The sequence below is a fragment of the Carica papaya genome, chromosome 4 (assembly GCF_054855325.1).
Source record: "Carica papaya isolate Zhongbai chromosome 4, ASM5485532v1, whole genome shotgun sequence".
Lineage (NCBI taxonomy): Eukaryota > Viridiplantae > Streptophyta > Magnoliopsida > Brassicales > Caricaceae > Carica > Carica papaya.
In genome coordinates, this window is record NC_142312.1 from 20,224,192 (window position 1) to 20,240,928 (window position 16,737).

A 16,737-nucleotide genomic window follows, 5' to 3' on the forward strand; every position below is an offset into this window, starting at 1 on the left:
TTTTGAAGTCTCCTTTTCTTTTCTTCTCTTCTTTTGGTGGGGGGCTGGGGGTGCATGGTTTATTTCACCTTGTATCGTAGATAAGATGGTTCCAGGTCGGGGTTTGCACTTCGTGGAAGATCTTTTCTATTGACAAGAAAGACGAAAGACTTTCTTCTCTCGTAGGATTTTTTTTTTTAAGACTCGGGGGACATCTTATTTTCAGTGCAAACAATGGGTGCCACCTATTTGCAGAATAACTTACAGTTAGGAGCTCCATATTACCTCCTTATCTATACAATGGTGACCTTAAGCTCTATGTTTAGGAAATAATTAGTAAGTGAATAGATACTAAAGGTACGGAAATGAAAGAAATATAGTGGTTTATAAAGGAAATAAAAAAGAAACATATTTCACTTATTTGGATAACTAAAAATTGAAAAAGTTATTGAAAGGAAAGGTAGTTGTAGTTTTTGTTTGATTTAGCTTTATAAAAAAAAGTTAATGAGGTCGTGAGCTTCATCTTGGGTTGTGTCTTGCTCTCCCTTAATGTGGCTGTGAGCTTTTAACATCATTTGACCATGATTTCCTTTCTGGCCGTGAGCTCTCAAGCTCGCATGGCCATGGTTTCTCATGTGACCGTGGGCCTTCAAGTAATCTTGAGCTCTCTTGTAGCCTAGTTGGATTTGGCCTACCTTGATCTCTATTAGTTGATCATCAAATATGGTGTACATGGCAGTTACAAGACACTACATTAATGATTCTCGGGGATTGAATTATTTCCTCATAATTTAATTTACAACTTATACATGTTTACATTGAGTTATTTAAATGATTTTAAATAAATAACTTATTTACACATTTGTGGTAATAAGTTCAAAGTTTAAATTTAGATTCTATTTACATTTTTTTTAGGTTTTGTTATATATCAGCTCCGCATACTGTAGAAATAATCACTAAATTTCTAGTGAAGTGTTTTTATGATTAGAATATTGATTGAAAGTTATCAAGCGTTACACTTGACAACTGTTTAGTAGTTGAGGGTTTAGCTGAGAAACTTAATTTAAGTTCATTAATACCGAATGGATCTTTTTTCCAAATATGTTGTTTTGTACACATTTTAAATTTAATTGTAAAAGAAGGTTCCAAATGGTGTCATATATGGATTGTCTAAACCAAAAAGGATAGAAAAGTTGGAGAACACAGCCAGCCAGTTGCATGTTCCAATTTCCAAAAAGTTGTGTCAAGATGTTAAGATCAAATAGAATTCTACCCGTTTGATGCTAGTCACTACTTTGACATGCAAAGATGTCTTTGTTCGTTTAAAGCAACACGAGTCAAAGTACAATAGTTTGCCTAGCGATTATGACAGGGAGATGGCAAAGAGATTTATAAGAAGTTAAAAATCTTTAATGATACTACTGAATTTCTTTTTTAAAAAAAAAATTTCTTACATTGCTGCAAATAGTTCTTTTCTGAAGATGGTAGATATACAAAGGCATTGGATGATATTTTCTCCAACTCTTACCATTTCATATTTGAGGTAACCTACTGTTACCATTTCATGCATGGCAATTAAAATTGCGAAGTGTGATAAGTAGAAGTGATTCATTATTTGAGGGGGGTTATAAATATTTTGGATCCTAGATACAAGATGGATATTGATGAATTCATTTAAGAGATTTGTGTGGATATGAAAGTGATAAGACAAAATAGATCTATAAAGTTGTTAAAGATTTAAGAGATTTGGATGGTAAGCACCACCTTAAAAATTCACCTTTGCAAGAAGGAAAATGTTGTTCTTGTCCGACTCATTCAGACAGTAGTTATATATTGTTGGTCAATAGTAAACGTACGTATCGAATAAAAGAAAATATTTGAATCCGAAGTCATAATTATTATATAGAAAAAAGATCGGTGCCTTTTAATAATGGTAAATTCTGACATCTTGAGTTAGTGGAAACTAAATAGTCATAAATACTCAAATTTGTAACTCATTGTAGGAGAGCTTTTATAATTTCTTCAGTGTCTAGTTTTAGCAAGGGTGTGAAGCTGATTAGTAGCCTTCATGAGACTGTAGAAGCCATTGCAGGTTCTCAAAGTTGGATGTGGACTGAGATTAAAAGGGAAGGTAAATCTGCAATAGTTTATTATGTTTTAGATTTTGTTTAATTAAAGAATTAATTTGTTTTTAGGTAATATTAAGATGAAAATCAAAATTCTTTTCCAATAATTCTTGATGATGTAAACCTATTAGTAATTATAGGTTTTATATTTATAAATAAATTAATATGTATGTACACACGTTACAATTTTAAAATTTAAATTTGTAATTATAAATGGGGAATGTATGTAATTATTATAAATCTTAATGATTTAATTTTAAAATTTTAAATATAAATTTTCAGTAAAAATTATAACTCTTTTAAAACCTACATATTTTAACTTTTTATTTTAAAATTATTAATAATAAATTTTGGATTTGAGTGTTATTAAAAATATTTTATATTTTATTTATTTATACGTAAAAACAGTTTCACTAAATGGGCTACAGCCCAGAATTTTGAAGGCTCAATGCATTATAACTTCACTGTCGATAGCCGTGTCTAATTTCCCTTTAAAAACATGACAGTATCAATTTCAACTCCAAGACATTCTTAAACTAAAAATGTACCTACACACCCATAACAAGTTATACATGTAAAATAGGGAAATCCAAAAACCGTAAGTCTTTTGCATTATTAATTTACTCTGTTAAGTATATAGTATGTATTAAAAAATATTTTTATATTACTAGTATACCTTTATAAACACTGGAATCAAAGTGAATTTTCTTAATTACAATTCAAAATGATGGAGAAAATGTTTTCGCCTATCTCATATTAATAATCAATGATTAATATAACTAGTATAGTAAAATATATTGTGAATTTATATTTTTAATTTCGTTCAAATATAAATAAAAAATTATCAGTATTTTTTAAAAATTAAGAAAAAATCAAATAGAAAAAAAAAGAAGAAGAGAGTTATTAAACTAAGTGTTGAAAATTAACGTAGAAATTATAATTTATTTTATTTATTAGTTTGAATTCAAATAGCATTTATTTTTACTTAAATTTAAAACATATTTATTTTTAAAAAATTATATTATTAGTTTATTTTTACAATTTGAATTTGATGTAAATTTATTTAAAAACACTTTAAATTATTAATTTTAGATGGTGAAGTGAAGTAAATAAAAATTTTAAGTTTTTTTCACCTGAAAAAATTCCAACAAATGGTATCAGAACTTTTATTGATTATGTATGAGTATGTAAAAAAATAATATAGAGAGAAAAATAATGAGAAAAAGAAGAAAAAAAATCATGAAGGGAGTTTTCATCGCCACGATGTCAAACAAGTCTTCATCAACATTAAAGAGAAGAAAATTTCTACCATACGGAGTATATAAGAAAAATAATCATAATGAAAAAGATTATTGACATAAAAGTAAATCACAATATTTTTATTGTAAAAAAATTGGGCACATACAAAAAAATTTCATGCTGTAGAGTGAACAAACAACTATTGTTGAAGAAGAAAAAAAAAACTCTTTTTTAAAATTTAGAGAGAAGTGCTTCAAAATGTTTTAATAAAAAGTGCATCAAATAATTGAAAATTGATGAGAAGTGTATCAATAATCAGATGTTAGTTAGAAGTACATCAACAATTGAAAAGAAATATTTCAAAATATGAAGGTCAAATAAAAAATATTGGAGAGAAGTGCTCCAACAAAATAAATTTGGTAATTATAATTTTTACATTAAGAGAGAGTGTTGAAAAGTAATGCAGAAATTATAAATTATTTTAGTTATTAGTTTGAATTCAAATAAGATTTATCTTTAATTAGATTTAGAACATGTTTGTTTTTAAAAAATTATGTTATTAGTGGAAGTTTATCGTTTAGAAGATTTGATTTATATTTATCTCTTAAATAGTAGTAGATTATTTTTAAAAATTTAAATTTTATATAAGCATATTTAAAGATATTTTAAGTCGTTAATTTTGGAGGGTGAAGTGAAGTAAATGAAAATTTAAGTTTTCTTCACCTGAAAAAATTCCAATAAATAGTATCATAATCTTTATTGGTTATGAGTATGTGAAAAAAATAATATAGAAAGAAGAGTAATGAGGAAAAGAAGGAAAAAAAAACATGAAGGGAGTTTTATCACCACCATGTCAAACAAGTATTAACCAATATCAAGTAGAAAATAATTTTCACAATGCGGAGTATGTAAGAAAAATAATTATGATAAAAAATATTGTTAGCATAAAAGTAAATCACAACTTTTTTATTGTAAAAGATTTAGGTATATATAAAAAAATTGTAGGTTGTAGAATGAGCAAATAAATTTCATTGAAGAAGAAGAAGAAGAAACTCTTTTTTAAAATTTAGAGAGAAGTGTTCTAAAATATTTTAATAAAAAGTACATCAATAATCGAAAAGTAGTAAGAAGTGCTTCAAAATATGAAGATCAAATAATAAATATTGAAAAGAAGTATTCCAATAAAATAAATTTGGTGATTATAATTTCTATATTAAGAAAAAATATTGAACATTAATATAAATATTATAATTTATTTTATTTATTATTTTAAATTTAAATATAATTTATCTTAAATTAGATTTAAAACGTATTTATTTCTAAAAAATTATATTATTAATGAGAGTTTATTTTCTAAAAAAATTGATTCATATTTATTTTTTAAATAATAATAAATTATTTTTTAAAAATTTAAATTTAATATAAATTTATTTAAAATTAATTTAAATTGTTAATTTTGATAAAGTGAAGTTAACAAAAATTTAAATTTTCTTCATCTTTAAAAAAATTCTAACACTAAGTGTTACCTTCCAAGGTGTTTTCTTTCAAGTGCTTGGTCACTTCAAGAATAATGTAATTATGATGTAGATGTAAAATTTAATCATAGATTAGTTTGACACTGTTTAAGTTTTAATCAAATACCAAAAATTTACGGTAAAATTTGGTGCAATCAAATTTTCCAATTATGTGATAACTTAGTATACCCAAAAGTTTATTAGATAACAAAATTTTTAGGTAAAATTCTTAGTTCTGCTGCCTCCATCTTCAATACAAACTTATAATGAATTTTGAAGGGGAGATCATAAATGTGTACCCAAAAAAAGGCTTGGTAAAATCAAACCCAGAAGGTTTATTCTTCTCCTGGCACCTCATATAACAACAGAAGTTGACAACTGAAATCCCACGGTTCCATTCAAGTACTTACTTCTGATAATTTTGGCATGAGAAAGAAAAAAGGAAAATGTCATTTCTCCATTCCCTCCCGTCCCTACTTTCTATCCCATCTTTGGTTTTCATAGAACTCATTCAGTTCATCAGAGTTTCAGCACTAAATTGTCTTTCAGTCCTACGAGACGTTGTACCCTCAGTAAGCAAAGTTCACCCATTGGCAATGAATGCATAACATTCTGCTTCTTGCACTGTCAAAGTACCCGCTGAGAAAGGAAATTCCCCAGTTAACAAGGCAACTATCATGTTAAAATGAGAAAAACCAGGACATTATGCGAAATCAACCTCAGTCGCAAGGAAATTAACAACAGGGACAGCGACATACATGCAAGAAAGAAGAAAAACCTGATCTACATGAAAAAAAAAAAAAAAAGTGAAACAGGAAGAGCAACAAAAAGACCAAGTACAAACACAAGGAGGGAAAGAACTCAATAGAAACATAAGTTTACAATACAAGCAGAGTCTCTATCATGTAAAGAGAATAGTAGTGGACTAGGGTAACCCTAGAGGGAGGTTCGAGAAAAGTCAATAGATACAGAGATTACAACCTCATCATAATGTGAGACTTCTTCACGGATTTTTTGTTAGTGTTTTAGTATTTCCGTTCATGGTGATATATATATATATGTATATATTATATATGTAACTTATACATGGAGGTTCCAACTAATCTTTTATCCTGAATAATTTCCCTAATCTCCAGAGTTGCAGGAAACTAATCCTCACAACTGCGCACTTATGCAGGCCTAGCAAACCCAAATTACTGCTAGCTGCAACATGAAAAATTTGGGCACCACATTCGCAGAAAATAAATTATTTTGTGCAAGTACACACTCATTTAGTACCACATTTTCATTGATAGCTTAATAAAAGTTCATGAGAAATTTTTACAGGCTATTGACCGAAATATGATACAACATCAACGAGTGCCAAGATCAACTTGCACCAATTACAGAAAATGACAGAGAAAAAAGAATATAGATGCGTGGGAATAATTCAAATTGAACAAAGTACTGTAAACGACTGAATTAGAGGTCCACAAAAAGGAACACATAAGTAACACTTATACAATTAAGAGAAGAATTGAACCAAAGAGCTTAGAAATTAGAAGCAAATCAGTTACTAATAATTAACATGCTTACTAACAATTGACCTACAAGCCAATAGCTACACCTCATTAATGACCAAGTCTTCACCATAAATTCAGAACTTCTAGCACTTCAAATTGGAGAAAAAGCTCGTAAAAGACTTTTTATCACGAGTAGAGAAATTGAAAAGTAGTTGGTAGAATTTTCAAATGGGAAATCATCGTTACCAACATGAAGCATTCAATTTATCCATGATATTTTACGCTACTACAAAGCAAAGAATGCACAGTTTTTTTTTGCTGTAACAGTTAATTGTTGCATTTACCATGCAACTGCTTGCATCAGTTATACTGTAAATGCAGTGGTCAAAGGGAAAGAAGCCTGCACCATGTTTCTTCTCATCATACATTTGCTGCAGGTGATTTAAACTGGATTCCTATTGACATCTTTGTAAAGCAAATAGCGACTGCGATTTTTACCAAGAGCACCATACCTAAAAGCACGGAAAAATGCATCATTATTGGGTCAAGCCAAAGTTACCTTCATCGGAGTTAGATGTGTCAAGCACAAAAATTTATTTATCTCTAGTTTCATTTTACACACATTTTATACAAAAATTATACGTATGCGTAATTATGGTAGTTAAAAATAAATGTAAAAATAGTAAAGTGGCTTTTTAGCATTTTCAAACTCATCATATTTTTACTTTCATTTTTCAAATGTTATTTTCATTTCCAGCTGCCAAACATTTTTACAAAAATTGGGTAAGATCAATGCACCAAGGTTGAGGACAGTTGTCTGGCAGAATTTATCATGTTTGCAGGGTGCCTTATGGATTTGTTTATGTTTCATAAAGATATAACATGGAGAATCTTCAATGTCTGTGTAATCTTTTATCCTAGTTAACTTAGTTTCTTTTTTTTCTCTCCATTTTTTGTAGTAAATAAAGACTACATGTGCCTTTGACATGTGTGGAGTGTGGGAAATATTATTTGCATTGACCATTATAGGAAAATTCATTGAATGATCTTAATTTGAGATTTAAAAAACAACCTCAGGTCTCACAATTAAAAGTATAGATAAAAAAAAAGGTTTTTTTTCTTTCCTCCCTTACCACTGAGGCACAAAAGGAGCCATCCAAATGACATCACCAGCTTGAACTGGATACCTATCAAGACAGAGATACTGGATAAGATGCCTCAATATAGCATGCATGCAAACACCATTACCAAAGAAAAAATCAACATAACACAATTGCCTCTCATTTTTCCAGCTTATATCTAATAAGATCAGTGGAATGCAGCAACAACTTCCTTGGCTCCCAAATAAGCACATATTGTCAAATAGTATCCATAGCAAGACATAAGCTCTTATGTCATCTGAAATCATATAATAAAACCTCTTACCAGCTATCACCTAAGCGATAAATACCCTGTCCCTCCAAAAGCAACAAACCATGCTGATTGTAGTGGACCTCCTGCAAAAGCAAATGAACCAGCCATCAAGGTGCAGCGTTCACATTAATGGCCAAATGTGTGAGTACCATCCTCAAGAAATCAAGGGCCATAATTACGAAACCACGAGGAGATTTACGTTATGCTGCCTCTCCTCTCCTTTCTTTTTGGAGAGGAAGTATAAGGACATGGAAAATAAACCTAAAAGTTATAAAACTTGTATTCTTTTAAAGCCAGATTTCTCTACTAAAGATCCTCATGTTCTTAATGCTATTCTCTCCTCCCATTGAATATCTTACTTCCCAAAAAGACCAGGAATCAGCACAAGGCCTGCAAATAACAAGCAGCAAGTTTTTGAAACCAAAATTCTAAATCTGGAAAAAGGGTGCTGTTGAAGCTACAAATAGTATTCCAGCTCTACAGCCAAAATTCTATTCCCAAAAAACTTGAGGGAATTGCAACCTGCGAAATAGCCTAAAATGCTGTTATTTCTTCTTCAGAGATCCATATATGATACATGCTGCTAAGGTAGAAGGTGATCCAAACAACCTATGGTGCGGCTGGGAAGGCTGGGAGGATAGTCAACAACAAACAAGATTTTGGTTCCAACTTGTGGACGGGTTGAAGGACAGTAAACAACAAACAGGATTATGGTTCCAACTAGTAAGAAGGATCAATAGAGACTGGAGTTCTGTAACAAATATAGCGAGTTACTGAGTTGGTAATGGAGAGACAATGGGCTTTTGGGAGAATGAATTGTGTGTAGATTAGACCTTTAAAAATATGATTTCTTGTATTTTTTCCACGGACAAGATCACAGTGCTTCGGTTAGTAAGAACCTACACAGATGTTAGACCAGTATGTTCAATTGATTCAAAACCTGAATGTGGGAGGCTGGTGATTTTCTTGCTTTTTTGGGCCCTGTTGGCTAGCTGTAGGATTTAGACTTTGCAACATATGCTAGGTCCAGCCTCTCAACAAGGATGGGAGGTTTTTTGTGAAATATTTTTAAAGAAATCACCCATATTAGTCCCATTATTGTTATTTTTCCCAATTCTATATACAGAAAAAGCCGCCCAGGACCGCTTTGAACTAAAAAGGAACAAAAGCTTGACCATATTGAGATTTGATAATGGGAGAATGAAATCATATTATTATGATTGAAGAAAAATAATACCTTCACGTTCAGAAACTCTCCAGGTTGAAAGTCCATAATCTGCATGCGCATGCAGAAAACATTAGCTCGCAGGTAAAACAGCAAAAAGATGCATATTTGAAATTTTCATTTAAGCACCTTGACATGTTTATATCTCAAAATTTAGTTAAGAACTATGAGAGCTTTTCTTATTCTAACGTTTTGACAAAATTATCTCAAAATTTCAGTTAAGAACTATGATATGTTTTCTTGTTATAGTTTAAGTAGGTGAACTGCCTATTGCAATTCTAAACATTGAGTCCTTGTGAGGCTCATATGAAGAAAATAAGGATTCAGAAAACAACACGTTCCTTAGCTACACAGTAACTGTATCCTAGCTAGCAACGCTTTTTCTCACATTTTTAAGGTAATACACATATATATTGTTTGAAAATGATTTAGTTACAGTAATACTAGTCAAACAAATCTTCTGGTATTTTCTTCATGCATAAATCAGCTATACTACTTTTGGTGTCTTCTAGATGCATAAATCAACAAACAGGTGCATTTGTCATTAAAAGATCATACAATCTGATGCAGGACCAAGACTTAAAGTGGACATATTTGATATTAAGATATATTTTTGTAGTTGTAATGTTCACGTATAATTAATGTAACACCTTGTACCAAAAAAAAATCAATAACATTATCCTAAAGTACTAATTTCATATTTTAATAAGGATGTTGTTTCATAATAAACATATAATAGAGTTTTATTATAAGCAAAAGATCCACCCTATAAATATGTTTTTATTTGTTAGGGTCTGATATAAAAACACAACTGAGAACCCGAAAAAAGAAAGAGAAAGCAAAAGAAAAGAAAAGAGAAAGAAAGAGATAGGTCTGTAACAATGAGACAGGAGTCTACTCAGATATAAGGAAAAAGGTTGGTTGATAAAATAAGGGGATCCCCTCTATCCCTTTCCTTCACCTAGTAATGGACATAGTAAGTAGAATGTTGATTATAGCAACGGAAAGAGACAGTGTGAGAGTATTAGTGGTAGGAAAGGATGGGATGGAGGTCTTACATTTACAATTTTCTGACGATATGATTTTGTTTTTGCAACATGATAATAGATCCATTAGGAATGAACTCACTTTAATCCAAGTGTTTGAACACATCTCAAGACTGAAAAATTAATTTGTTAAAAGTGGTCTCATCAGAGCCAATTGAAAGGAGGAAACGATTGACCAAGTAGTGAAGTCGATAAAATGTACCAGGTTAGTCTAGCCTATTACATAATTAGGAGCTCCTTTCAAAAAGTGTTAAGAAGGTTTGATTAGTATGTTATTGAATCTCATAATCCAATATATACAAATTTTCTAAGATGAAAAAAGAAATAGACAATTAATTTCAATTAATTCCAATTAATTACATAAGATATAATTTACTTTTAAACCTTTTAACCTAAGTTACCATTTTTTTAATACTTTCTCTTAAGCTGGAGAGTAGATGTTGTCTATCTCCAACTAACCAATAAGATTATAGAATGTTGGATTACTTGTCTTCAGTCAAAACATCTACAAGTTGAGAATTAGTAGGCATGCATAGGGTACATATTAGGTCATTGTCAAACTTCTCTTTGATAAAATTTCTATTAACCTTAATATATTGGTTTGATCATACTGCATCAAATCGTGTAGGATGATAATGCATTTTTTTTAAAATAAAAAGTATGAAGTATAATTAACAATGTACCAAATAATCGAGGATACCTCCAATGTACAAAAATATTTACAATAAAGTTAGAGTATCAATGATATCCCAAAAATCTCCATCACTATTGATGTCATGACTTAACATAATTGACGCAAACATATATATCCACCTATCTATTAATCTATTAGTACTACTCTCAACATTATCAAAATCTCTTCTATTCGGCGCTTTCCAAATGACCTAAAAAACAGTCAAATGGATAACATTAGCAATATTTTTTTTTACATATAAACCATCCCAAGCCCAAATTTCCTTCCTTATCGAACCTGAGATAGCCAAATTGATCTCTAACATAACATAAATCGTACACCATAAGCTGAACGCTGTAGGACACCACAATAACAAATGGTTACATGTTTCCTTTGCCTTTAGACAGCAGTAGCATCCGTTTACAATAAACCTGCCCTTACTATTCAGCCTATCCAAAGTGAGAATTCTTTCCTAGCAAGCCTCCCAGGTGAAGAAAGTAATGTGGGGAGGAATTTTTGTCTTCCAAATAAGCTTAGCCGGAAAAACACTTCTGTCTTTAGCAAGGGTTATCACTTAAATAGTTATAATATGAAGTGACAGAAAATTTTTCATTCTTATCCAATTTCCAAACTACCTGATCTTAGCTGTTTGACACCTGCAGTGAATCAAGAAGATGCAACAAATCTTCAAATTCTTCAACCTCTCAATCATTCAAATTCTACTTTACATTAATTAATCACATAATATGCCTATTTATTACCGAGTATAGGCAATGGTATACTAATGCTAACATCCCAATGATCTTCAAACTCTTCGGCAATGTTAATGCTAACTCGTTGTCACAGTATAGGCACATGAAGTTTTTTTACTTCATTTTAAGATCTTCCAAAATTATTTTTACTCACAGTAGTTTACATACATGCAATTCTGATTTTGCACTTGATCTCGCAATTGTATTTTACTTCTTACTTCTTCAAGTGACTAGATTACCCTCAAGAAATGTATAGTATCCTATGGTAGACCTTTTGTTTACAACTGACCATGCATAATCAGTATCCATATAGGATTCTAAGAGCAGTTTATCACTCTTTCTGAACATAACTTCATTTTCCAGATGACCATTTTACATAATGCAATACTTTGTAAACTGTTTGTAGATGTATTTCTTTTGGATTATGTATGAATTGACTTATGACACTCATTGCATAAATGATGTCTAGTCATATGTAGGATAAGTATATTAATCTCCCAACTAATCTCTGATACATTTCATTATTCACCATTGTATCTTCATCCATTATTCCTAATTTGTGATTAGGATAATAGGATTGCTAGCTAGTTTGTATGGTAACTTAACAGAGTCCCTAAACAAGGCATGAATGTATTTCCGTTGAGAAATAATTTTGAACAAGCGACTTTAATCCCCAAAAAATATTTTAACTTACCTAATTCTTTGATCTCAAATTCTTTCACTAGCTGTTGTTTTAGTATTAGTTCTTCTTTCTCATCATCTCCTATTACCATAATGTCATCAATGTATACTAGGAGAGTTGTAACTCCCCCTACTTCTGAGTGTTTGATAAACAGAACGTGATGTACTTAAGTCTGTTTAAATTCCAGATCTATCATCATCTTTGTAAGCTTGTCAAATCATACTCTTGGCAATTGCTTGAGTTTATACAGAGCATTTTTTAGTTTTCATATCTTATTTTATCTTACTTTTCTGTTAAAGTCTGATAAAAGATCCATGTAAGTTTTTTCTTCTAAATCTCTATGCAGGAAAGCATTTGTTATATCAAATCATTTTTAGTTGTCAATCAAAATGAACAGCTAATAAAAAAAAATCCGTAATAACGTTCATTTTAGTTACTGATGCAAATGTTTTTGAATAATCTATCTCATATATTTGTGTATAGCTCTTTGTCATCTATATCACTTTATATCTCTTGATTAGGTTCGTGAATCGGTCCCAAAATATCACAGTGGATTAATAAAAACAACTAATTTTTTTTTATTACTAATAGAAAAAGTCATACGTTTATGTTTTGCAAAATCATAGATATCACAGTGTAAATTTACATATTATGATATTTTAAACATAAGGGAAACATTACCTTTTTAGGTGGGTGAATGGTAATATTTGTACCCTTTTTAAGAGAACGAGCACCTCACATATACACATTTAAGGACTCGATGAGCAACCAGATAATGGTATTTTTTCTTATGTGCCTTATGAGTAAACTAGTGATGGTATGCCTCCAACTCAAGAACAACCACCGATTATTCATGTTTATTTCAGAAGACAACAGACTAATAATACATGTCTTGCATCAGCTTCTTCATCATCTGATATTTCTGCCCATGGTCTTGATTTTTCCATCAATTTTCGTAAAGGTATATGTCAATGCACCCTTCCTCATTCTACTTATACCATTGCTAATTTCATTTCATATGATCACTTATCTCCTAGTTTTTTAATTGCTTTTATAAATTTTATTTCTATACCTAAGATAGTTAAGAAAGCTTTGAATCACCCTACTTGGTGTAGTATCATGCTTGAGGAGATAATTGCCCTTCATGATAATCATAATTCGGTTCTGGTGGATTTATCTAAAAGAAAAAAGATTGTAGGGTGCAAATGAATATTTACAGTCAAAGTGAATATAGATGACTCTATGACGAAACTTTAAAGCTTGACTGGTAGCAAAAAGTTATGCTCAGACTTATTGGGTGATTATCCTGATACATTCTCTCTAGTGGTCAAATATATCTCTATCCGTTTATTCATATTTATTGAAGTCTCTCGATATTGACCCTTACACCAGCTGAATATTAAAAATACATTTATTCATTGTGATCTCTTAGAAGAAGTGTATATGGTGCAACCACCTGGGTTTGTTGTTTAGGAAAGTATGAAAAAGTCTGTTATTTAAAAAAAAATTTATATGGTGTTATATCCCCGAGACTACAATCTTGTCACTGGCCAGTTATCTGAAATTTTTTATTCCATAATCTGCTTCTTCTAGTTACGATTTCTTAAGCGACTTATTTTGTGAAAATATATTACAACTCATCAAGCAGAGCTGCTATTTTGAACCTTACTAGAGAGAGCTTCAATCTCATACTTTAAAATAATATTCTAGCTTATTTTATTAATAACAAGTATTTCCCTTTATATAAAAGTTAAAATTCTTATTTAGAAATGTTAATCTAACTTTGAATCTATATCTAATTAAGAATAGTCTATTAAAATATTAGAAATCCTATACTGTTTAGAAATCAAATACTAATACAAAATACATATTATTTACAAATTTAATACTAATTAAAATTCCAACTATTTAGAAATCTAATATTAATTAGGATTTTATATTTAATTGAACGTCAATTTCCTATACTTATTGTGACTTCCATATTTGCATCCATAACATTACTCCCTCCTGCTTTTCAAGCTTGAAATGCGAATGTAACTGTCTCGTTGGTCTTTTCTTGTTGTCCAGTATCATATATAATCTCAAGCCAGACTAGCCGTTTACATTGGTGACCCGAAACAAACGACTCATCGTAGTTATAACATAGCACTTTTAGTCTCCTTTCTATCATCTCTGTCTTTATTAATTTCTTTATAAATGAAGATGAAACGTTACCAGATTGTGTCGTAATGTTGCTGCTCTGTGAAGTCAGTATTTTTTTAATTGAGTTGTTAGCCTTGGTCATGAACTGAGAATGATCACTATAATTATGTTTGGCCATAATTATTTAGAAATGTTAATAGAATTTGGAATCTAAATCTAATTAGGAATATTATATTAAAATATTAGAAATCTTACACTATTTAGAAATCAAATACTAATGGAAAATATATATATTATTTAGGAATCTAATACTAATTAGAATTCCAACTATTTAAGAATTTAATACTAATTAAGATTTCATATTTAATTGAAAGTCAATTCTTTGTATGGTCTCAAGTAGAGTTCCCGTGCGTGATTTGACAAGTTTAATGAGATAGTCTATGAGTTTGGATTAAAGAAGAACGAGTGTGATCATTCGGATTTCTATAAACAATCAACAGCTAATATTATACTTTTTATTGTTTATGATGATGATATTGTGATTACAGGTGATGACCATACAGGAATATCTTCTCTCAATTCATTCTTGCATACTAAGTTTAATAGTAAAGACTTGGGACAACTAAAATACTTCTTGGGGTTGAAGTAACAAGGAATGAATTTTATTATTTGAGAGAAAGTATGTAATTAATTTTCTTACAGAAACAGAAAAGTTGGGAGCTAAACCATGCAATACGCTAATGGTACCAAATATATATCTTACAAAAAATGATCCTCTTGATGATCTAGAAAAATACAAACGACTATCTGAGAAATTGAACTAGCTCACTGTGACTCGTTCAGATATTCCGTATCCTGTCAGTGTTGCAGGTCAATTTATATCTGCACCTACAGTCAAACATTGAGAGACTCTGGAACAGATTTTGTGTTACTTAAAAAGTTTCTCGTGATTCAGCATAGTGTTTAGAAATCATGGGCATACTCACATTAAATGTTTACAGATGCTGATTGGACTGAATCTAAAATTGATAGGAGATCTACTTTAGGCTATTGTATTTTTATTGATGGAAATCTCATATCATAGAAAAATAAGAAGTAAACAATTGTATCTCGCTCAAACACAGAGTCCGAATATAGAGCTATAGTCCAGTCCACATGTGAAATCTTATGGATACATCATGTTTTACATTAAGTGAGTTTGAAGCCCATATCTCATGCAAAACTCTAGTGTGATAATTAAACTGTCTTTCATATTATCTCAAATCCTGTGTATTATTAAAGAACCAAACATATCAAAATTGATTGTCACTTCATCCGAAAAAAGATTTAGTAAAACTTTATACCTACTGGTTACATGAAGACAGGAGAACAACTTGATGATATATTCACGAAACCTTTGAATGAGACACATATTGAGTATCTTCAGAACAAGTTAGGCATGATTAATATGTATACTCCAGCTTGAAGAGAAATGTTAGAATATTATAGAATATTATTTGTGCATAATAGTCTAATTAACTGTCTAATTAGGAAGAAAACTAATAGGGTAATTTATGTCGATTACCATATATGAATCCGTATTTATGTATACATACCCTACTCCCATATGAATAAAATATAAAAAAAATATTTAGTATTTTTTTCCCTAACTCTTACAATTCTTATTTTCTTTAACAATCTAATTTCCATTTCTTTAACGGGAAGCCACCTGAGACGCATGGTTCTTTAGAAGGGGGTAGAAAATGTGGCTAACAACTGAAGAATTGTATAAGGGATCTATTTTCATTAGGGAAAAGGGTCACTTTGATTTAGGTTTGTCTCTCTAGCATATCACTTTACTTTTTATCTCTATTTAAGATTCATGTGGGATGCACAAATAGTTTGGATATGTATGAGAAGATTCTCATGGGAGGACTGGGAGGGAAGAATAGGAACCATCTGGTAAAGTTTGGAAGCATATCTTTGATCCAAGAGTTCTGAGGGTTTGGACATTGAAATTCCTATATTAAAGAACTTATATTCATTGGCTAAATGACTTTGACGCTTCCCAAGAAGCTGAATTCTGTGGCAGAGGGTAATAAATATCATGGGAGTGGAAGGGACGGTCGGAATGCCTAACAGGAGGATCCTTGGACTGCCATCCAAAGGGAGCTCAATACCAATGAGTGCTTCAAGTTTGCCAACCTCACAGCATCTTGTCTCCAGATATCTTTGTAATGTGTTATAAAAGGGGAGAGATACATTAACACTTGTTCCTACATTATGATGTAGTCTAGAAGTTGTCAATAAAATTGATTAATTTGTTTGGCTTTAATTGAGTACTAGAAAGTTTTGACTTCCAACATTCAAGAGAAAAAGGGTGAGGAAGCTAAATCCCTGTGGAAAAAGGTAATACTTGTAGAACTATGAAGTATATGGCTTGCACAGAACCATCAAATGTCCAA

At 30.6% G+C, this 16,737-nt stretch overlaps 1 protein-coding gene across 5 annotated transcripts in view; it reads right to left on the minus strand.

The window, feature by feature from the left end:
- Window positions 1-5,150: 5,150 nt before the first annotated feature.
- Window positions 5,151-16,737, minus strand: part of UGLYAH (ureidoglycine aminohydrolase) — a 38,665-nt gene continuing 27,078 nt past the window's right edge. For 4 of the 5 annotated variants that reach the window (XM_088218081.1, XM_088218079.1, XM_088218078.1 and 1 more), the window contains 4 exons: window positions 9,011-9,049; window positions 7,786-7,856; window positions 7,494-7,547; window positions 6,562-6,872 (listed from right to left, as the gene is read on the minus strand). In XM_088218081.1, coding sequence (XP_088074207.1) covers window positions 6,803-6,872; window positions 7,494-7,547; window positions 7,786-7,856; window positions 9,011-9,049 — 234 coding nt within the window. In that variant the 3' untranslated portion in view covers window positions 6,562-6,802. Of the gene's footprint in view, window positions 5,498-6,561; window positions 6,873-7,493; window positions 7,548-7,785; window positions 7,857-9,010; window positions 9,050-16,737 lie in introns of those variants that run through there. The other variant, XR_015818515.1, reaches the window with a different exon arrangement.